This window comes from Taeniopygia guttata, chromosome Z (genome assembly GCF_048771995.1).
Source record: "Taeniopygia guttata chromosome Z, bTaeGut7.mat, whole genome shotgun sequence".
Taxonomy (NCBI): domain Eukaryota; kingdom Metazoa; phylum Chordata; class Aves; order Passeriformes; family Estrildidae; genus Taeniopygia; species Taeniopygia guttata.
The window spans coordinates 13,935,118-13,960,131 of NC_133063.1; the positions used below are offsets into that span (position 1 = coordinate 13,935,118).

General features: G+C 36.1%; 1 protein-coding gene across 4 annotated transcripts in view; it reads right to left on the bottom strand.

Annotated features, from left to right (window-relative positions):
* LRRC2 (leucine rich repeat containing 2) overlaps positions 1–25,014 on the bottom strand; it is a 76,961-nt gene that overhangs the window by 49,796 nt on the left and 2,151 nt on the right. The window contains exons 1-3 of one of the 4 annotated variants that reach the window (XM_072922231.1): positions 17,101–17,203; positions 16,335–16,480; positions 6,252–6,462 (exon numbers count right to left, since the gene is read on the bottom strand). In XM_072922231.1, coding sequence (XP_072778332.1) covers positions 6,252–6,462; positions 16,335–16,459 — 336 coding nt within the window. In that variant the 5' untranslated portion in view covers positions 16,460–16,480; positions 17,101–17,203. Of the gene's footprint in view, positions 1–6,251; positions 6,463–16,334; positions 16,481–17,043; positions 17,204–25,014 lie in introns of those variants that run through there. The other 3 variants (XM_072922229.1, XM_072922230.1, XM_002193777.5) reach the window with 3 other exon arrangements.

A 25,014-nucleotide genomic window follows, 5' to 3' on the forward strand; every position in this document is an offset into this window, starting at 1 on the left:
AATGATGTTGTTATCAGGATTTTTTTTTCTAAATTATTGGAATGTCAATTGTTTCATACATGATTTATTGCATTGTTTCTTCAGCTTCATCGTTATCTTCTCCCTCTGTGTGGTATGTTTGCATCATCACCATGGATGAAGACATGACCAAACACTATTACCATCGATCAAAATTTAAGTAAGGCAAGGCTTAATAACATTTGCATATACTTTAAACAAGCCCTCACTGGTAGCTATCTTCTGCTTGAGCTATCTCCTCTATCTCTTTATCTCATTCTGCCTCCTCCCCACCTCAGACTTTTTTCCCCATACTTTTAATAAAGTGGTCACACAAAGTAAAATTGGTGTTCTACCAGTATTTGGTCTAATTTGCACCTTCATTTCAGCAAAGAAATTTAATATCAAATTGTAACAGTAATTTACTGATAAAACTGTGAGCTTTTTGGGACCCTCTGACTTTCATCATTCCTTTCAACCATGAGCATTTACAAATCTGTGGTGGGACATCACAGTCCCAAGGGAGCAGCGTGGGGAGCTTTTTTGTGGACATGTCAATCAAACAGGATGATTTGCCAGCCCTGCTCACTTGTGCTCACTGTTGTTTCATGAGAGAAAGAGGAAAGGAAGCAAGGCCTATGCCAACAGACAGAACAGGATGGCCCCCCATGCTCCTCTTCTATAGGCCAAGCAGAGACCTGCGCTTAGCCTCTCCCATGCCTCTTGCACTCTAGCTCCTGACTGACTGAAGCCCAGAAGCAAAGAGGGGTTGCATCCCAGCAGTGCCACCAGGCTATACATTCCCCAGGCATTTTGGGTTACTGGTTAGTTGGTGGACCTGGCAGTGCTAGGTTAATGGCTGGAATCAATGACCTTAGATGTCTTTTCAAACCTTACTGATTTTATGATTCTATGAAATATAGTATGTAGTGGAACCACCTTTAATAATAAATGTGGTCATGACTAAGTCAGGAATGTCTTTTTTGGTTTGGGTTTTTTTTTTTTTTTCCTCTCAGGGGAAATCTCTGCAGAAATCTCTGGAATTTATATATGTGCAAGAGAGATTTTCCCTGTCCATTCAATGCAGCAATGCTTTTTGACCCTTTGTAGGAAATAAATACATCAGTGTAAGAAACAGTTGGGAATAACAAATAGAAATTTTCTGTTCTCAGTGAAAATACATATTATATTATAAGAAAAAGTAGTAATTTGCTGCCTTGTTTTGTGAGGAAATTAAATACAAGAAAATAATGATTTATGAGTAAAGAATTTTACCACCACATACTTACTTGCACATCTGACATTAAAGTTTTTTAAGGTAGGTATGCATCCAAATCCTCTACTTAGGAAAAGCAGCATAGCCAAGAGCAGTTCTACTCTGTATTTGAGGAGCATCATCAGCTTTCCTCTGCCAATATTGATAACATAACATTTAAAAATTTGTTTATCTTGAATGTTTTGTGAAAAATATTTAAAATTCGCTGATTCACTAGAGAATAAACATTCATTAATTAATAGCAGAAAGTAAACACTCAGAGGGGAAAAACAGAGTTAAAGTGATTTAATTTAAAAGTTTGTATGAATATTCATGGCATTATTTTACCTCAGTTTCTAATTCTAATGGTGCTGTTTCTCTGAAGAACTAATTTAATTGAGTAGATACATGTTTATGTGTACAGAGGTTCTCAAGTGTTGCATCAATTGTGCTTTTTTTCCCTAGGCATCCAATTCAAACACAAAATTCAAAGGTCCATAATGCATATATATATATATATACACATATTTCACAGTGTGTTTGCCTGTAAAAATCCTGAAAAATAATTTTATTTTTCTGAAACACACCTTGGAAACCTGAAATTACTTGCAGCAGAACACACCATTCTCATGCTTTCATAGTCCCAAGTGTTTTGCAAACACAGGAAGATTTAGGAGACTCACTGCTGGGGCAATATAACTGGATTCTGCCCCTTTTTTATTAAAAGAGAAAAAGAAAAGAAAAGAAAACCCATCCAATTTCATTCACAATATCAGATTGTGATTCTGTGATGATGAAACCAGACCATTTTTTACAGTATGTTCTTTTCTTTCCTAACTGCAAATATTGATTCATTACTATCCCCAGCTGGTAGAAATGCACACCCATGGGAGGTAGACACTTGAGACACAGAACCACAGAATCACAGAATTAACTAGCTTGGAAAAGACCTTTGAGCCCATTGAGTCCAGGCTATGACTAACACCAACTTTTCAAACCATGGTACCAAGTGCCACATCCACTCTTTTCTTAAACACCTTCAGGGACAGTGATTCCACAAATTCCCTGGGCAACCCATTCCAATGCCCAATCACCCTTTCTGTGAAGAATGTTTCCCTAGTGTACAGCCTAAAATATTTGTCCAGCATGTAAAAGGGAGACAAGGACCCCTGAACCTTAAGGTTATTGCCAAACAGCCCCAGCCAGATGAGCTTTGACTGACAAAGGTATAAATGTTATGTCATAAATGTAGCTATCAACCACTGCCCATAGGCTGAAGCTAACTACATGGACAGGCATGGCTAAACCACAACCCAAGTTACAAAATGTCTTTCAAATTCAGAGGGACTTGAATAAGGGACTTGCGTAAAGAGAAAACAATTTTTTCAGAATTCACATACTGTTAAATTAGGTTCAAGTCTCTTTAGCTACTACTTTGTGCCTACTTGTCTAAACTAATATTTTTTGTGTAAGAGTTCTACTTTCATGTGAGCTAAACAGAACACTGTGCCATTCACTCTTGCAATCTAACATTTTCTCCTTTTGTTTTCCTGGAATCAAAATAGTTTTCATTTCTGTACTTATCCCTTGCAAGGCAAGTCCAGTGCTAGCTGTATCATATTTTAGACCGATCTTCTTGCTTTTAAGAAAACATGATTTGTGTTTGATTCTTCTTATTTCCAGTCTCTTTTCACTAATCTCACTGTCATTCTAGCTTTGTTAAAAGCACAAGCTTCACTGCTCCCTTATCTACTTTAACACTGTGTCATAATTCCTTGGCTTTAAATCCATAAATCACTCACTCTATTCATTTTCTTCACAGAAATATATGCCTTTAAGGAGGCCCATAGTTGTGAACAATAAAAATGGAAATATACCAGAAAGTGTTAATGGCTAATTATTACAAAATTGTTACCTTTTTTTCCCTTATTATTTTGTTGCTGTCAAAGAGCTTTAGCTTTTCTCAGATGTGTTAAAATAAATACTTTACAAGGAACAATGGGTCTCCACCTAATAAAAATACATTATCATATCAATGATATTTGAGAGGTGGAGAAAAAAGTGGCAGGAAGTCTCAAAGGACGGAATTCCTAACAGGAATTCAAAAGATGTGATCTGCTCTGATTTTCACCTTTACTAAGGTTCTTAGAAGAGGGTCTGACATTATTTTCAAAAAGGCATGATCCAGATTATTTTCAAAATATTTACCCAAGTTATCCCAAACTCTCATGGCTGGGTGAATATAGTTAGTATCCACAAGTACTCTGGCTATGCAGGGTATCCTCAGAGATAAGGAGAGAAGATGTTCTGCAGGCGCCATATAGCCTTATGGGGCTTCTGCTGAAGAATGACCAAAGACAATGACTACATCCCTCAACTGCATGGTTAATACTTTGTCTGAATGAACTTAAGGGTCTTCGGCCTAAGCAATTCTATGATTCCATTATTATACAGTGTTTTACAAATCCCTTTTTTAACCTCCTAGTCAACAATGCAGAATCAGTAACCCAGATGCTATTATGAATATGGAGCACAAAGCAGGAGCTTCTTTCTCACCAGGATACATTTTTACCATCTAGACACCCTGAGCACTCTGACATTGATCCCTATGAAAAGAACGTGTTAAAGCCACATCCCTATGCTGGGGATTACTCCTCTGTGTGACTTAGCTTCCCAGCATCCATAAAAAGAAATGGTATAGCTCAGAACCAAGCCTTGTTCTCAAAATTAAACCTCTAAGTCACACCAACAACCTGCTCAGATTTAGCTATCAACTGTCTAGAGGATATATTACTGCTTCATAGATGAGAAAAAAGGGGAAACATAATAGAAATACTTATCAGCTAAAAGGAAGATAGTAGATTCAGCAGCTCATCCCCAAATGGATACTTTACAGGACTGTGCTATTTGCTGCTGCCAACGGTAAGTGTCCAGTCAACAGCAAATCCAACTTGTTATGTGCCCATAAATCTGCACAGGTAATCCCAACTCTGACTTCCCCAAGTCCCTGAATGCTTAATCACCGAAACTTTCAACTCATAGGTGTATTTGTGTGCAGAACACATAAAAAAAACCCTAAAGCACAATTGACACCACAGCTTCCAGCTAGATAACATACAGATTTCTCTGAGAAAACTGTCATATGTCCACAGATTTTGTTCATGTGCAGATTGCCAGACTGTGCAGCATTGTTTTTATAGTCTGAAAATTCATTTTTCTTAAATGTGAATACTTTCCTTTTGTAACAAGAAAAGAAAGTAACAGGAGAAGAACTATAGCATCTGATTCTGTCTTTGGTTCAGAAGCAATAGTTCAGATTTTAGAAAGCAAAATAAGTGGTATGATTTATATAAGGGACAAAAACTTTTAAAAATTTCTGCAGTAAGTGGATATACACTTCTTTCAGAATTTTTTCAAGAGAGTTTTCACAATTTTAAAATAATTGGCAGCTGTTAGAAAGTGACGTTTCAATTTTGAAAGAGTACTGAACTAAATAAATCAGCTGGGATTGTATTTTTGTCTGCAGACATCTGAACTATGCCAGTTTGTTGTTGAAACAGGAAACCTACTTTAGCTAGACTAGGGCTGGACACTGAGACTTGATGGCTGTTTGATACGGACACATTGAGCATCTGATAAGAAGATATCAAAACCCATGGTGGTTAGGAATGTGGTGCGCAAAGTGGCATAATATAACAGTATGTAACAGTACACCAATTTCTCTTAAACTGGATTTTTCAGAACATCAAATTGTAATTAAATATTCTTGAAAACAGAACAAAACTTGTGTGTTTGATTTTGTCTCCTAATGTAAAGCTTATCTTATGGTGACAAAGCAAAATTTTAATGGTTTGGCAAAAGGAAATAAGCAACAGGAAAGTTTAATTGTGTGACCTTCTACACCCTGATGCATTAAGGATATTTGCAAGTGCCACTATCAGTATCTAAGGAGCTGTAATCCCTCTTTTTTTTTTTTTTTCTAAAGTACCTCTAAGACTTACAATACCCAAAAGAATGCAGTATTTCACTACACATCTGAAACATCACTTTCAAAATCCCAAGTTCTTGAAAGAAGAGATGTGATAGCTCCCCAAAAACCAGTCCTACCATGTGAATGATTAGTATCTGAATGGGAACCAGAGTTTTCTATAGACCAGAAATTTCAAGTATTGTATGTTTATTCAGAAGAAAATGAAAGCAAGAAAGAAAATGAAAAATGAAAAAGAAAATACCATCAGATTGAAGATTAAATCTAGGATAAAGTTACACTTCAGGTCAATCAAAAATAATTCTAGTTTTTTAATCAATATTTTGGCATATTTTTTTGAATGACAATACTATATGAAATTCAAAATTTTAATTTCACATTATCATTAATAAAGCAATGTTTCTCCAAATACATCTCAATCACAGCTTTTACAACTCCAGAAATCTTCAGACTAACTCTAACCCACCAACTTCAGACTAACTCTGACCCACCACTTGCTCAATTTCAAGCCAACACTAATTCACATCTTACCTGCAAGCTACTATTTCACATCAAACACATCTGCAAGTCAAATGTGCTTTTTTTCAGTAAGACCCTTGTGGATTGATGCTAATATTAGTTTTAAACTTAGTAGAGAAAGTATTATCACACCACTAAAGCAATGATACAGATCTCTGATTAGTAGAAGACAACAATAAGCCAAAAAATATTATTTTCATCTCTCTTCATGCTCTGGGGAATTTTAGAGAAAAAGACCTTGTTGCAATATTATTGCCCAAATGAAAACTTTTGAGAGGGATGAATTACATGTATCAGCAGAGAATTTAGAATATTCATACCTGAAAACTAAATCACTAGTTCAGGTTGAGGTAGAAAATACTTTGGTCACCTCTAACACTGTGCAAAAGCTTCAATTTCATATGCACTTGCCATAAAAAAGTGGGATTAAAACATACAGTCTAAGACACCCAAATTCTTCACCAAGAGAAACATATTTTCCATTAGATTTACCGTCCACTGCTCTCCAGAAAGCTGAAAAATAAACTTGTCTTGTTCTTTATTTACTCCATCTGACAAGGCATGACTCTTCTTGAGCTGAGGATTCTTTCCATTGGTGTCCAGGTTCTTTGCGTTGATGTCTACAAAGCCATTCTTGAGATATTTTGATTGAGGAATACCTTTCTTACGGCACTCTAGTATCAAATTCCATTCCTGTTTTATCCTGAAATAGTGCCAAAAAATGCTTATGTGAAAAAAAATATGGCAGGTAAGTTCTAAAGCTTAATCTGTGTTTGTAGAAATACTTAACAAAATATAATTATTCATCTAAGCTATTGGCTATTTTTTAATATGTAAATTAAGAAAATGTGCATTTCCTGGAGTTACACTAAGATTTTCTAGACATACATATAGATTTCAAGTAGTCAGAATTTCATTCACTGACTATAAAACACTGAGACCCAGAGAATAATAGAAAAGTGGAGACTGAGTAAACTGTTACAGAAAAGAGCAAAAATTATACCCTTTATTTTGTTAGGATAGGAAATATATTCTTACAGAACAAATTACTTGCATAAAAAAAATCAAGTACCTAGTGATATAGGAAAACATTTTCTTTGGGAAAAAAAAAAGGCAAAAAGTGCCTTTTTTCCCTGCACTTTCTTGATCAAGTATAATGATTTATTTTAATTTTTACACCAATATCTTCTTAAAGGTCAAAGTTATCACATACCAAGTGATTGCAGATTCAGTTTCAGTGTAACTTCCACATCACCTGCAAGGTAAGCTTTTTCTCATAACTTCAGGTGCAAATTCAATTTGATATAATTAGCATTGTCAAAAGCTCTTGCTTTTAGTTAGGAGAGATTTATGTCACTTTAGTCAATTAAAGAGCTGGTTGATTAACAAAAGCAAGCCTTTTGTACACCAAAACAAGACTCTGCAGGGCTTCTTGTATCATCAATCTGACGTCACACTTTGAATTCTCTATCCTGTGGTACATAAGACTCGTTTTTGTCATCTCCATCCTCTGACAGAAATTTTTATCTAAAGGATTAAAGAAAACTGAGAGTTTAAGAAGGACAAAGTTCAGGATGAAGTAACCCTAGAGAAAGTAAATATGTTATGTCCTAGAAAGAGAAACAAATGCAAGTTTATAAAGTTCAAATAGGAAGTAACAAAATATTTTTTAAAAGATAAAATTGTATTTACCTTCAAATGAAAAAATTAGAAAGAAACATGAGCTCTGATAAACACCAAAAAAGCAAATGAAGTTATTGCAGGTATACAAAAGAGTAGCAAAAGGATTTGTAGCATATCAGATGAAATATGAAAGGAGCAATAAAGAAATAAATAGAAGTCGTTGATAGCTGCAGAAGTATTACTCATTCTTGGCTTCAGTTTTCATTAGCGATCAGGATGTTCTTCACAAATCAACATCTGCAAGAATTCCTGGTATTACAAGTATCAATAGGGGAGGTGTGAGAATACTAAAATAGATTTGAAATAAATCTCCTAGTTTCTCTCAGTGTCTACTGCATTGTGGAATGTTTTATACCACAGCAAGCTGTGATATATAAGTGAGTTAAGAAAAAAATAGACTGGACAGACAGAAAAACATTCAGCCCAGGGAGTCCCTGGTATGGATTAAAGGTGTTAGCACAGTCCACCAACTATGCCCAAATATCTCTACAAATATTGTCTGAGTTTACTTGATACGACAAAGACAATAAAATAGGTTAGAGCAGAGACAGTTCTTTAGCCCACACTGTGATATGTCATCAAATTGTGGCTAATATTTCTAAATTTTCTGTTACAGAGGGAGAAATATCCAAACATCTGATTTCACCAAGCAGCCCTACTAGGGGTATCCCCACCAGCTGCAGTCTAGAAGTGCTCAGATGAGAGTGTTCCATATCAGCTGACATGATAGCTCAAAAACCTTTCAGATGTTTTGACACATAAGCCAATTCAATTTTTAGTGTTGATTTTAACTATTCAATCTGTCATTTGTACCCCAGAAACTGCCAACACAACTGAGTGTGGATATTGTAATAGCAAGAGATTGCTAGGAAAAGCTGCAAAAAATATTTCCATATACTATAAGGAAAAATAAACAGCCCCAAAACACCTACTCATATTTTGTTCCAAAACTGGTGTACCAGTGAGTATAGCTACATAGCGATAAAAGCTCTGTACAGCTAAGAAGTGAAGTGGTATGGGGAAGGTGTTAACTGAATTTCATGGAAGAGAACAAAATTAGCTGAACAGTTAAGAGGCAGGAGCCATATGGACCATAGGATAAAACAAGTAGAATTCTTTTTTTATTAAAATATTCCAAATTTTACTTAGCACTGCTGTTCTGCTCTTTTTTGCATTCTCTAGTCCTCCACATAGAGCTTTTCTGTCCTTCTGTGAAGTTTAATTCTGCATTACTACCCTCTCATTTCCATGGAATTCCTTCATTTTCTATCAAAGCAATAAATATTTCACTCAGTGCATACTTTTGTGCACTGGAAAAAATTGCACAAAGTGCAATACAAAATGGGGAGTTTTTTGTTCATTGCTTTTCTTTCAAGCCCAAAAAATTACTGACTCATACCTGATAGGATAAATTCTAAGAATGTTAGAAACTTAAACAACAGAAATAAGACATCAAAAAGTCTAACTCAATAAAAAGTAAGCTGCATTACTACACACCAGCACTTGCTCTGTCAGGTAGACCCCAGGAACACCTGGGGTAGTGAGGTGTAGAAGAGGGCTCTGGTCTAAAATTTTACTTCCCCAAAACAAGGAATATAAAAAATTGTAAGAAGAGAGTTACATTAAAGCTGAAAAAACAAACTGCCCTCTGACAGGGGGTGTATAAAACACAAAACCCAGGAGATCATTGCTAGCCAAGTAAAATAAAATGCATACAACAAAAATGGCTGTTAAGCAAATCAGACAGTGAAACATTTACCTTAGAAGAAGGACAGAGGTTAAAAATTAAACCTCCTAGAGAATCCAGCATGTATATTGCACACTGTTGTGGAAATCCTGTGTGAAATTTTCTCTTTTCTTGTACATTAAGTTATGGTAACATGCTCTGTTAGGCTTTTAAAGAATGCAGGTATTGTGTACAAGCACATTTAGAACAGATGGAATGTGAATTAATAATGGAGCAACAAAAGTGCATAATTTTGTACAGTACATCTCAGAATGAAAACATTGTATTTCCCATGGGCAAAGGGTCTAATAATTTACAACACCTGGCTGTACCCTGAAGTTACACACTACCCAAATTAATCACTGTGAGCCTTACCGGCCTGGAGTTGCAAATTATATCAAACCAATGCGTATCAAGAAGAAAAGATGACAAAGCTGTAAATTTGCAGGTTCAGTTGAAACGAAACCAAAGGGATCTATTTGGCTACATGGTTGTCATTCTGCTCTGTCATTGTCAAAAAACTGAGATGTTATTACTTTTTAAGGGCTCATTATGAAAATAAACACCTTTTTAAGTCTTTATTTGGTGACAATCCTCAAATTATACAGAATTTCCACTATGTTTGTCATATCGGGAGTCTATTACATGAATCTTTAGGAAAGATATCTAAAAGAAAGGCCTCTAAACCAGTGAGGCAAAAAGAAAAAATATTCACACAAATAAAAATATCTTTTAAATACTGATATACTTTTAAGAAATTATATTTCTGCTCTTGACATTTTAAATACTCCTGATATTCCAGAAACACATTTCCACATATGACAAATAAGTTACAAAACCACAGCTCTCTTGAAGTTTATGTCTTTTTAATACTATTTAACAGTAAAATATTTTCATCTTCCTCTAGGCCTTGATCAAACAGTTAAAATCATATTAAAAACCAACAATTATTTTCAATAGTAAGAAAAATTAAGATAGCAAAGTCAAGCCTAATTTGGATGGGATTATGAATACAAAAAATATTTTTCCTGGACAAAGGGCCCAGATGAGACGCAAGGTTCCAACTCAGCTAACTGTTATAGTATTTCCTCTTCAATCCTACAAATAGTTCCTTGAATTTTAAAAAAGGCTGGTTGCATTCTGCTTAGGTTTGCCCAAAAAAAAAAAAAAAAAAAAAAAGAAAATTAAGTTTCATACTTACATATCTGTAACACAAAAGCACAACTGTCACTAAGGCAGATGTATGTGGTATAGAGGAATTTTAGTCTGGCAAGTTATTTTCCAATATATTGCCTTTCTACAATAAGCTTTCAGGACAATACATTACAGTTATGAAACAAGATCAGCAGGGAAATAGATTCAAGTATTTTCATTTTGGTTAGTGCTGTATTCCTCTTCAGGTAATCATTTCCCAATACTCACTATTGGAGTATACCGTCAGAAAGAAGATTCACAGCATTTATTTTTCATTATTATATTTCTTTTCAAGGACATGGTAGTTCCCTTCTTGAAATTTTATTTTCTCCAACAAAATATCGAATCTAAGCAATCTGATGCAAAGAGTTACTCTATAATAAACTCAGTGATTGGTCCTTTCAAAGGAGCAAGCAGCTTGGAAAAGAAATGTGCATTGGTAGGGATTTCAGAGCCATCAAAGCAAATGAGGAGTAACTGGGTTTCTTTCAATTGCTCTTCCTTCATCAGGTACCCTCTGTTCAATGTCTGATTAGAAGCTTGTGGAGGAAAGATGTGATTCCTAGGTAAGGAAAGGAAGTTTCATTAGATGGCACTATTTCCTCTAAACCAGGACACAAGAATTGACTGGGACTCTACATGGTAACACCAGTTTAGAACTCCTGAGCAATGTTTAAATCACGCAGGATCATTAAATAATCCTATGTAATTTTTAGAAGAGCATCACAGTAGAACTGGAGCTCAGCCCAGAATAATATTTCTGATGGATGAGTAACATTTGCTTCAAACTCAATTGGATTGATTCAATTTCAGTATCCCTGCCAGGCTCTTCCATGTAATTTAAAGGATTGTGGCTGAACATCAGCTTTTATCTTACAATGCACTTCTATGCATAACTTTAGATGCATAATCTGTATGCACAAGTGCCTACAAACAAAGGCAAATAACTTAGTATTTTTATTAGTGCTGCAGACCGAAAACCAAATTATTGACTGTAATTTGTGTTTGCAGGCAAGGGACTGCCAGCTCCAGTTTTTGACTGGATTGGAAAAAGTTCTGCATTGAGTGCTGAGTGGGAGAATAAAGATAAACATAACAAATAAAATCTTAGTTAAGGTACAAATAGAGTTATAACACTGAAGTTTGGAAGAGAGATAGAGAAAAATCTTTTTTATTAAACAAACATGTAAACTCTCAGGGAAAAAAAAAAGTCAGTCTGCCTGCAAAGTGTAGTTTTCTTGTTGCTTTTTACTTTTAATATTCAGGAAGTATATAACTCAAAAAATAATACATGCGCATTGAATTATCTAGACTTTGAGAAGAACTTTTTGGAGAAGAGACAGTGGAAAAAGCAGCTGAAAAAACCCTAACTATAAACATTCACTCTTTTTAGTATTAAAAAAAAAAAAGAAAAAACAAAACAATATAAAAGAAATCTCAATGAGGAAAATCATCATACCACATCAAGGTCATCTGACAGCATTCAGGATTTTGGAGAACAATAAAAGATTGTTTTGATAAAAGATCACTACTAGAAGAATCAAGAAGATTAAATATAAAACAGTGCTATTAACATGCACTTCTTTCTACAATATGCACTTTCATAAACATATAGGAAAGTTCAGCACACCTTTTTTAACAGTTTGTGGTTCATATCCTATGGGAGATTTTAAATGGGCTTGTCAGACAGGATCAAGAAGATGGCATAAAATGAAAATAAGCTTACCCAACACTGTTTCGTTTATTTTTCTTTTATATTCTGTTGTTGGTTTACATGTGTTTTTTAAACTACCACACTTTCAGAATCCGATAAAAACCAAAGAAGAAACAGAGGAATGAATTAAATCCATGAAGAAAATTTATCTCATACAAGTACCTCAGAAGGCCAGTATTCTCAGTAGTTGGTTGTCCAAAATCAGCTTTCACTGGTGAGTTGCTTAAACATCTAACTCATAAACAAATCTTTATAAGACCTCACCATTAATGCTCAGCTGAAGTTTTTCATTCATTTGTAGGATTTTCTTCTGAAGAAAATCTTCAGTCAAAAATGATCTTGCAGTTACAGTTTAATGAGGCCGCATGAACCAAATTACTTTGCCCCAAGGCAAACAGAGTTCCATAGAGGTTGACTGGGAGTTTGTCCTCGAATAATACATACTACATTTCACTGCATATTATCAGGTCATTTTACATAGTAACAGAGGATATAAAGGAACTGCACAATCTCAAAGGCATTAGCAAATTATAACCTCTTTGAGGAAAACTGGGTTTTGTTTAAAAAAAAAAAGAAGAAAAGAAGAAAACAAACAAAAACAACCCCAAAGGCCAGATTCCAAACTCTGTTGCATTCCTGTATTTGCAGAAAAACTCTGTTCATTTCAACCCTACTTAAGAATTCACTCTGACTTCGGGCAAAATTTAATATCTAGAGTCTTAAGTGCTAGAATGTAGTCTTCATATCAGGAAAGTTCCTTCTCTAAATGTCTTTTGGGAATTATCACTTTGGATCAAAATACTTTCTTACTGTGGCAAAGCATGAACTTGCATTGATTTCAGTGGACCTACCTGCCAATAGTAAAATTTTAATCCCTGAGTATGATACCTGAATTTAGTCAATGCAGAACTCCATAAAATAATTAAATATATTTACACATGGAAACATTATTTTTATTATTTAATTAGAAATACAATTTTATCTATATTTTCAAGCTAAAAATCAGCAAAGTCTTCTCATGTTTTTGGGCTGACATTTGAGTGCACTGAAAAGCCCTTGTGAGCTGACATTTAGGACTCAAATGCCAATGGTCACTGCACACCTCATAAAACAAAGAGGATTTTCTTTTAACTGAATTTGGCATATTATTACTATATTCTTATTACTTTGACCATTATTCTATCAGCTTTGGCAATTCTATAAAGCCTGCACTATGAGAATGAACACGAACTTTGCCGTTTGTTTCAGTGGGTGTAATACTGATCACTCATACTCAAGAGACAAAGTCTAATGTATTTCTTCCTTTTTTTTCCAGGAGCTCTACAAGTAGAACTAACTGGAAAGCAATCTTGTGCACAAAGTGTGCACAAAGAAACAAAACTAAACAAAGTACAATATTCAAATTGCAATTTAAAGGAAGAAAAAGATCCTTTGTGCATGCAGCAAGTGCTCCTGGGAACTTTTATTTCTGTGCATTATATCTTAAATTTCCTATGTTTGAATGGTAAGGGAAGTTAAAAGAATTAATTTGGACATCATTAGTGGAAAAATGTAGAAAAAGCAGTGAAGCTTCACTCTTTCAGATAGAAGTATGTCTACAATAATCAACGACAGGCAGAAAAAACAGTGAGAATGCATTAGTTTCATGGAAAAGATAAGTCACTGTAAGAACTTATTCTTAACATATGCTACTGACAAAAGCCATAGGAGCTCAAATTAGCTACCTTAGAAGACACAAGGCTACCCTCTTTCCCTCTTACCATGAATCATTTGGGTTTGTACTAATGAACTCAAATGATACCTTCTGTACCACAGAAAACCAAAACCAAAAAAAAAAAAAGTGGCAGGGGGATGTTGACATGTTGACATCAGGACAGAAATAAGGTTTGATCAAGTTTGATCCCACGTCCTTTCACTTGTGCTTTCTACCATAAGGGAAATGTCCATCTCTCAGCTGTCATGGTTTGACCCCAGATGGCAACCAAGTACCACACAGATATTTACTCCTCAACCTTCCAGTGGGATGGGAAGAAGAATCAGGAAAAGGAAGTAACAAGTAACACTTCTGCATTGAGTTAAGAATAGTTTAATAATAGAACAAAGTTAAATATAATAAAAATATTAATATTAATTGCAATAATAATAATTTAAAAACAGAAAGAATGTCAGGGTCCAGGACATCCCTCTGGCTGCCCTGGCTGTCTCAAAACCCTGTCACGGGGACTCAGAGACCTTGGCATGAAGTTAAAAACACCTGTGTCTTCGATTTTATCCCATGGAAAAAGCTGCCACCTTTGTATGAGGAATTACAAGCCACAAGGGTTTGAGTAGTGTGATAAGTTGAATCAACAGAGGGTGAAAAGTAGAATTTTGGGGTTTTTAGAATGTGGTTGAGGGGGTACAAGATGGAGAGATTTGGGGGTGTCCTAGCATTCTTCTTCTTGTCCTTCATGTCTTGGTGTGATGGTGACACTTTTTTATTGGCTTAAGGTAGAGACACACTGTTTAACATAGATGATAGGTATTGGCACAATATTGTAATCATAATATGCATAAATTTTGATATAAAATGTAAACACTGCCCAAGGTGGCACACAGAATGCCATGGCCTCCTTGCTAGACAGAGCTCAGCAGGTCAGAAAAATAATGTAATAGATAAGGAAAAATAAACGGCCTTGAGAAGCTGACCCTGCACATTCAGGCTCCTTCTTCGGCTGCACAGGCTAGGAAACAGGGCTTTTACAATCTTGGGGTCATCCTGACACCGCAGACCCCGAGAAAATAAAGCCAAGATTAATAAATTATGCTGCTCACAACCTGGTGACCCACTCCTAGCTGATTCCTGAGAAACAATCACTTTTGGCCTCACTTCTGGCCAATTCCACCGATTTACATAGCGAGAATAAAGATCTATGATATGGTATATTTCATTCAGGTCAGCTGTCCTGGCTGTGCTCGCTGCCAGCTCTTTGTTCAGTCCCTCACCAGAAGAGAATGAGACATTGGAAAGTCCTTGGCTTAGTATAAGCACTACTTAGCAACAATCCAAACAACAGTGTGTTATCAACATTATTCTCATTTTAAATCCAAAACACAGCAGTGTATCAGTTACTAAGAAGAAAACTAACTGTATTCTAGTTGAAATCAGGACACAGTTCACACCAAAACAAAAACTTCTCCTTGCTAGAGAATTCAATCTGAAGGCTGAACTCCTTTTTTTCTTTTTTTCCCTTCTGTTTCTGTTAGGATTACAGTTTTTATTGTAAGCTTTGGTGGAGATGGGAAAACCAAGACTGGTGCTATGGCTGTTTTGAAGAGAAAGGTCCCACAGAAAGGATGGTCTGACTCTGTATTACCCTGGTCTCCTCTTAGACCAGCTGCTTTGCCAGTGCAGCTGCACTGGCAGTGAGAATCTACTAGTGAGGGTATCCTGAGAGTGCTGAAACAGCACACAAAGGTTCAATGCAATTATGTTCTTAAACAAGGGCACTGTTTAACTCGGTGCAATTTATTTTTAAAACAGAATGTGATTTCTATTTTTCTCTCTTCTCAAAGGGAGAAAATTGATAAGTCTTATGTTTCCAAACTTCCCAATGCAGTTTAATATTTAGTGATTTCTTATGGGAAGCAAAACACCGCTTAAAGAAAAAATAAATGCAATATAATAAAAACAATTCAATTATCATTGAGTGTACGTACTATAATCAAGGCCTTCTTTAATACCCCAAGAAAAAATAACCTAATAATTTTTATGCTCTTTGCTATTCAGAAGCAATTGAATATATCCACTTATTTAACTCCTTTTCTTTATCCGGTCAGCAAAACAAAACTACTTAAAGTATTTCTTAGTACTGAAACTTGTGACCATATGTTCACTAATTCTATAATTAATAATCCCTACTTTTATGCAGTATATTAAAAATAGAAGGTACAAACATATGCTATTTTACTCTTTAATTTATATCTATGGTAAACAAGAAAATATATCATTAATATATCACTATCTACATAGGAAAGACCAGAAACTAATGAAACATAAGTATTGTTTGTGCTGCATTTCTCTTACTATCATGTGAGGAAAGGAAGTAAGATGTCATTGAAATCAAACCCAAACACCAAAATTTTAATAATCAACAAGTATTATTTAGTAGATTCATCATATTTGTTTTATATATTTCTATTTATTATATTTTGTATATGGCAATGTTAGTGGATAATAAGAACCGAGTTGGTTAAAATTAATAAAAAGTTGTCTTACCTCTCCAATGCACTTTGTTCTAATCTTTCTTTCTCTTTCCTCTGACGTTCTTTGCTCTTCTTAACTCGAGTTTCCCACAGTCCTCTTATGACAGAAAAGTCAAATATTATCACCTGATGCCCCATATTGTTGACATTAAGCTTCTCCTGCAAAAACAAGCCAATTCTTCAGAAAAGAAATAATGAAAAAATTAAAGCTCCAAACTATCAAGTTTCATTAAAATTTTCTGGGGAAAAGAGCTGAAGTCATAAGAAATAAAATATTAACATAGTACATTTTCCATCTTACCTAATTTATCTAGGGTTTTGTGCTGGCAGTAATCAATGTGGCATACAATTCACTTCTACATAAAATCCATGGCAGCAGCTAGACATAGAATTTTTTGTATTCCTTACATTTTTTCCTTTTCAAGATAAAGACAGAGTTACAAAAAAATACTGGTTTGATTAAGTAACACTGATGAAAATAGCTTTAAAGTCTTTGCATTTTTAATAATTTCTGTGACTAATATTAAAATGAATGCTCATAAAGAATTTATTCATTTTAAATCATGCAAAAGCACTTCATCTGGAGTTGTAGTGGATTGATCTTTATGACCTCAAGCTATCCTATTTCAATGGAATTTATGAAATTCCTGTGTTTTCATAAGTATCTGCTTATCTGTGAAAGGCATCAAAAGACCAGCCCCATAACTCACAAAAAAATTTACCTAAGGCAGAGAGACGGGGAAGATTTGGTGGACACATCATGGTTCCCACTTACTAACATGTCCTTATTCCGGCCAGGGTTGACTCTACAGCAGCCAGGAGGGCCATGGCCAGCACCTTGAGGTCCTTCACCTCAGCAGCTGGTGAGATAGTCACGCCTGCCTTTTTCACTTTACTGGAGCACACAGTCAGAGAACACCAGGTCATAATGAACAATCACTTGTAAATCATTTTCCTGTCCTGTATACTTATTAGTATTGTTGTTGCTGTTTAATTTTTTAAATTTCATTGCTGTTTCCACTGTATCACTCTTATCTCAACCCATGATCTTTACCTTTCTGTGCCTCCATTCTTCTCTTGATCCTGCTACAGGGGAAGGCTGGGGGAAGAACAGATGGAGAGCAACCCTGTCAAGAAGGACTTGGGATGCTGGTGGGTGAAAGGCTGGACATGACACAGCCATGGGCACTCCCAGCCCAGAAAGCCACACGTGTCCTGAGTTCATCAAAAGGAATGGTCAGCATTTGAGGGAGGGGATTCTTCCCTTCTACTCCACTCTCATGAGGACCCAACCTGGAGTGCTGCATCCTCCTCTATGTTCCTCAGCACAGAAAAGACATGGACCTGTTGGAGCTAGTCTAGAGGAGGACCACCAGGATGATTAAAGGGATGGAAAACCTCTCCTTTGAGAAAAGACTGGGAGAATTGGGATTGTTCAGTCTGAAGGAGAGAAGGCTTTGGGTTAATTGTAACTGTCCAGTATCTGAAGGAAGCCTACAAGAAAGATGGAGAGAGCATGTAATGATAGACAAGGGGGAATGGATTCAAACTGAAAGAGATGGTTTAGATTACATATTCTGAAAATACTCTTTACTGTGAGGGTGGAGAGGCACTGGAACGTGTTGCCCAGAGAAGCTGTGGATTACCTATCCATGCTCAACACCAGGCTGGATGGGTGTCTGAGCAACCCAGTCCAGTGATCACCCTGTCCTGGAACTGGGTGCTCTTTAAGCTCCTCTCCAACCCAAGCCATTCTATGATGCTCTGTGTGAAAAACAGCATGACTTATAAGATGGTGCTCCTTACAGTGGCTCAGTACCAGCATTCCTATGCTGGTACTGAACCACTGTATGGAGCACTATCTAAATCACACTAATCACTTACTAAATCTCTAATGCAAGTACACAAACAAATCTTGATAAAAGAGGTGGAATTATACTTTCTTGCTCAGAGTCACTAGTGGGGATACAATCATAGTAGTATACAGACTCTCATAAAATGTAGCTAGATTACCAACAGAGGAAATTCAGTTATTTAAACTTTGTGTGAGGTTTTATTAGAGAACACATTTATTATACCATTTATAAGCTCAGAGAAAAAGAAATAAACAGTAGAAGAAAACCCTTCTTGACCATGCACCTATCAGTAAAAAAGCAATCCTCCCCTTCCTTTCCTGTGTGTTTTCAAGCTCATGTCTGTAATTTTTTTCCTCAGATGCTACTGTGATCATTTTTTCCAAGCATTGTGTCCTTCAGCTGGGGCTATTTATTATCTGTCCTTCTGTTATAATATTGAGGACAAAGGGGAAATTATTCTCCCCTCTGTATTTTTTCCCTTGTAACTTTGCTGCTGTCCCTTTTCTCTTTCACCCCGTTCACCTACACATCCCTCTGTAGTACATAGCATATAAGGGAATAATTTATTCTGAGCCAGGAAAACACCCTCATGTCCTCTGGAAAATACACACCATGGACTAAAACCAATTATGCATAGGTACATCCAGAGCAAAGGTACCAACCTGATCACCTTATTAGTCATTTTGGTTAGAAAAGTCCTTTCAAATACCAACAAGTATTAGCTCAGAAACTGGTCAGAGACCAGTATCATTCTATTTACTTGCCCTTCTGTATCTTAGGATGTTTATATAAAACGTTATCTTTGTTGTTCATAAAGCTGCACCTATTGCTTGTTTATCTTTGCTAGCACTAAAAATGAGGCAAAAATAGTTCCTAACTGATCCAGAACAGCTGACAGCAGCTGAGTCAAAACCCCATCAAAACAGTGTAATTAAAACAGTGACCTTATTCTCTGTGGAAAGGTTTGTCCTTTTAAAACATATTGACTACTAATTTACAGGAACTGTTTACCTCATAAAATAAAATGTTCACCTCGGCTTACAGGAGAAAGAAACCCAGTGACAAGGACTTTACCCCTCACAGTAACTGCAGACCAGCAGTCACTCTGCAGGGTCTAATTCATTTTAATAGACCAACTCATAGTAGTGTGTTTTAGTAGAAAGGCTGTTGCAGAAACTGAATTGCTGCAAGACAGTGAAGTTGCAGCTGGACACTTGACCTCTGCTGGAACTAGATGGCCTTAATCAACAGAGAGTCTGAATAGACTGTGAAAGCACTCCTTTTCCTTCACTTGTTTCTCACCTTCCTGTCTCACAGGTTAAGTCATCTGTTCTTTATTGAGTCACTGATCTATTAAACACTAGGTTGGAAAAGTTCATTTTATCCACATATTGCTTTTATCCACATGCAGCTTTTACCCACATGTTGCACTAAGCGGCAAGACATTGTGGGGTTTTCTTCTGTGGTAAAACCAAGCAGAGGACAAACTTTGGTGGGAGGTGAGAGCTGTCCATCATAAAGCCTCAGAATTAATCTCTTCAGAAGGAGCAAAGCCACAAATCCTGATCAGATTACAGGGTGACTAAGGCTTTAGAAATATGTATCAGGACAAATGTGAAATGCTTTTTGACATCTACAGCTCTGAAAAGGTCACCTAGCAATCTTCACAGGGCTGCTGCTTTATCCTATATTCCTTGTCTAAAAAATGGCCATGAAGTATCAAGCATGATGGCAGAATATGTATTTGCCAAAATTCACCATCATTTTCCTAATGATGAGAAAAGAAAGGAAAACTGGCTAAGGCTATGCTTAACTAAGTATAAGTTCTTCAGGATACCTACTCATGTATGGCAAGAATTTATCACATAAGAAGCAACTATTAATAATTATTTTGATTTCTAGAAATACATATTCAAATTCACACACAGTAGTTTCTTTCTTCCAAACATCAGATTAGGCCTGTAGAGGAAAACTCAAAACTATCATCTATTATTCAGAGGTGGTAAGCTAAATTTGGATAAAGAAAAATCTCAATTGTACATTTCTTTCTAACTTCTTAGCTTCAAATAGGAGCAACGCTATATTTCCTCCCATACTTAGGCTATACACAGGGAATCACTATTATCATTTTGTCCATTGTCAGAAGCCATAGTGAAGTTAGAATGGATCTCTGGAGGTCGCCTCATCTGACTGCTCTGCTCAAAGCAGTCATACAGTTCTGTACATCCTGCAGCACCCCTCCTCTTCCAATTTCACCATCATTTTGTAATTCAGCATTGCTTCTTTCTCAGCCCATACTTACACATGATCATTAAGGATAGTCTTTTTTCATACCTGTGAGGGTTACCTCACCCACCCATATGATAGAAAGTGAAAAACAAAAAACTATTTCTTACCCAAGAAACAGGAAACCTTGCTTTCATTAAGGACCACAAATGCATTCGCAAGACCCTGCTTCATATCTACACTGAGTTTGCCACTTAAAGTCGTCTTGACTTGAGTAACAGCTACATCTAAATTATGTTGTAGATCATCAGCACACCTTTCTTAGATGATACATGGTTTTAACATTTATCAGTCTTTTGAGTTATTACTGAGATAGGTCACGAAACATTCACTAACATATGATAAGTAATGTACAGCACTTTCCAGGGGAAAAGGGATTCAGGAACACAAAAAAAAAGGCAATGTCATTTACAAGAGTCATATATGGAGAAACTAGTTCTGTCTGTGTATCTATGGAAGCAAATAATCCTATCCCTAGCCATTTACACCTCCCAAGAAGTTATCTGCAAGACCTTAATCAATATCCTTAAAAGGCAGCATACAGGGAAGAGGGAAGTCAAGCTGATCTTGTCTTCTTTGTAATTATTAGCTCAGAAACAAAGCTGGCCATTCAGGATACCTTCTTTTTGTTTGTTTGGGGTTTTGTTGTTGTTGTTGTTTTGTTGGTTGGGGTTTTTTTTTTGGGTTTTGGCTTTTTTAGCTATTCTAAGATTTTCCCTTCAGAAGAAGCTACACATTACATTTAAGGAAATATTTTTAGTTAATATAATAAAAAAATAAATAATCAACCTTTTTAAAATAGCTCTTTTTTTTTTTTTTTTTTTTTTTTTTTTTAATAAGCATTGCATTTCTTGGCAAGGCAATATGAGAGTTTGTAACCAGAGAGTAGCCAATTAGTGGTAGAGAAAAGAAATTTTTTTTTTTTGCTTCACTCCTTCCTGCTCTTTATGCTTTTTGTAGAAGGAGGGGGAATAAAAAAGTCCCTTTGAACACCATGGCCTTTACAGCTCTTCCTTAACCAGTGGGCTGTGTCAACCTTGTCCCTGTTTTCATCAATAAGAAAATCACAGGAATATGTGTAACTGGAATTTTCCTTCTACATTATAAACCACAGATTCTTTCTCTCCACAGGAATGTACTTTCAGTCCAAGATACAGTAGCCTGCAAAATAGTCTCAATTTCATCATTCCAGGATCCTGTGCCTTCACTAGAACATGTTATGAAGCCCATCTCCTACTAAGGAACTCTGACTCTTCCTACTGCAGACCCCATCTCAACACTGAGACCCATCCTCTTACCAAGTGAATTTAATAGTCTGCCGCTTCTCTAGGCCAGCCAAGGTGAGAAGAAGCACTGGCTCTGTAAGAGCACTCTTTTGCTGCCAACATTTGGGTTTGCTTGCCCTATTGCTGTGAGCTATCCCTACACAATAGAGCAGAAATATTGCCTTTACAGACACTCGTGTGCAATTTCTGTTCTTGGAAAAAATAAAACACCTTTCCTTAATCTTGCAGAAACTTTATTCATTTGAATATATCTATAAAAAGGCCTATTAAAATCAAACACAGTCTTCATGTGTGTAATGATATTGAACATTTGGAGCATTTGGATTTTCTTAAGCATTTGGAGGATTAGCTGGCAAAACCTCATCATATTATGGATGATACTCATCATATGTTTTTATTTAAATGATATGATATTAATGCCAAATATTATTGCTAGTAAAAGAATCTGCCTAAGTATCTGTGTGGATTATTATTATTTTAGCATTTATATTATAATTTATTTTATTTTACTGTATAAATTCACCTAAAAGTTGGCAGACTGGTCTCTAGCGTCTATTTCAGACATTCACTTTTAAATAGTAGGAGTACTCAGAAGCTCTAAAACAGAATCTCATCAGCAAGGTGTTGAAAATATATAGGATGGAAAAGAAGATAACTACCTTGTAATGTCTATAAACTTTATTATTTTTTATTTATTGTTATTCATGTTGTTACAAATATACACATACTTCAGATGTCAACTCTTCAGTAAAACTGGAAAGGTTTAATACGCTGTGCCTTAAATGCCCTTGCTCACTTCAGCTACCGATATCTCCAACCTTTGTTTACAGGTCTGCCACAGGTGCTACCACAGCAATCTTTGATAGCAACCAGTGATCTCATGACCCCTTGTGTTTGTTTCCACTTGACCTCTGAACCCTGAGCAGGCGTTTGATGGTTTTTTCTTTTTCTTTTTTTCTTTTTTGCCCCCTTGGCTTAATATAAAGGGGGAAAATGATGACTGTCAATACCTCTAGAAGTGTCACCATCTTGAGTATGGAGGACCACTGGAGGCAACTAAGTTTCAAAATTAGGATGTCTTTTGGCAGCTCCTGGTGTTTAATGCTGAAGGAGTTTCATCTCTGTCATCTGCACCTGCACCACAAGGTGCCATGGACTACCTGATCTTCAAAAAAAGTTTAAGGATACATGAATTAAAAGCAACACTGAATTCTGGATGGAAGGCCGCTTAAAAAATGCTTCTCAAATCAACAACTTCATTGAAAAAACAGTTCTCAGTCTTTCTGCACTTATCTCAGCACCTGAGATAGATCAGTGTGTAAATACTTTGAGACGCATACTACTAAAAAAAATAATAAAGAAAGGCAAGGTCTTCTTTAAAAAGAAAAGTAGTGGAGCACAAGGGAAGTATTCTTAGATATGGTGATTCTGTGGTCTGCCAAGATTAACTGTACCAAACTCTTCTAGAGCTCCTCCCTGTTTACCAGCTTTATCTGTCCTCTCTGCAGTGAGTAGAATACAGCCAGTGAAAAGTCAAAACTGCATTGGCTTTATTATAGCAGAGTTTAAAGTTCTCCGAACATAGCTGGGATCAGTGTTAATGATGGCCAACTTGTGTGTGCGCAGTATTCTGTAGAACAAGACTTGTGTCTTGAGTCTGAAAGAGTCCAACATAGTTTTGATACTTCAGATACGGCCTGTATTAGTCTCTGTTAAGAGCTCACATGACACCTGGTTGCCCTAAGAAACAGCGCTGTGTATACTTTCCTCTGTTGTTTTACATGAGCTATTAAATTATTAACATTTTAGTTTCGTCAATTTGCTTAACAATCTGGTTCACTTGGGCCCTTTTTCGTTCAGATAATCACTGTGGGAGATCTGCTGCACTCTAATGAGTATTACTGGCAGGATTACATGGGGGAAAATGTGAGTGAAATATTTCCTACCAATCCTGAAAATAATTTCTTAGGAAATAAGCTCACTCACACTGTGCTTCAGAATCATCAAGTCATTTATCTCTCAAGTCTTTAAATAATTCAGAGGAAACCTGACATTTGGATAGCAACTGAACACATTTTTTATGTTATCAGGAAGAAATTAAATTAGAGAAACATGCTGTGATTGAAAGAGCAATAGAGGTTGTGGCAATATTCACGATATACAACTATATTTTGCTAACTGAGCACAGCTTGTAAATGGGGCAGTGCTTCTCTGTGACACTTGAGGAGTGGGAGAGGACTGCAAAGTGGGAAGTTGCTCTTCCCTATCTTGTTTTGCTTCTAGTAACAATTTCTGATTGTTCTACATCAGCAGGGAATTATCCTTGCTGCTAATTTGGTTGGTTTATCTGTCACTAGTCTTGCCAAAAGTGCAGATTTGACAGTGAGAGTTTGAGGTCTGGAATCCAAGATAGATTGTGTTTCAGAACACATATGCATGCATGCATGTGATTGCTGGGTCCTGGGGAATATGTGGTCAGGGCAAAGCAATGGATCACAGTGGGTGTCCCCCTGAAGCCCTGGGTCCCCAGAGATCAAATAAATGTAGCTACTGCACAGAATAAATACAAGAGGAAAAAGACAATCTGCTTCAGGGCTTGAAAGCAGTCTTGACACCTGGACATGAGCCCAGATGTTCTGGGAGTTTGAAATGTTCCTTCCTGCTCTCTCAAGAGTACAGTCTCAGCCAGCTGGCTCCTACATAAACAAACACAGACAGACAGTGACACTTTCAAGCTATTAATTAGTCCAACTTTCAGTGTAGTTAATTTCAGAAATTAGTGTCTTTCTGTCTAATAGAGCTTAATCATGAATGCTTTGATGAATTAGGGTCTTTTTTTGGTTTCTTCTTACCTATTTCATGGAAGAGGCATTTATTAATAGAATCTGATGTTGGCCTCTTTCATACACAAATAAATAACTTCTGCATTGTTTATATACCACAGCTACAAGTAAATATATCTTTTTATTTACCTACTCATTATAGTTCAGGTAAAAATAGCTATGAACATTATAAAATTAAAAACAGATATACAAGGGCTGAACTTGGTTTCCACACGTTTTTATGTGCATATTTCTCTTTGTCCAGTGCTGCAGCATAATGCTTTACTGACAGTTTTCATTAATCAGTTCCTATTCTAGATGTAAATTAACTAGTCTCACAAACAAGAGTCCTCTTTATCACTGCAGTCTTCACATCTTGATTTTTAGACAATTTTTCACAGGGTTATTCATTAATTAGGTCTTTAATTATGGATTAATTAGCA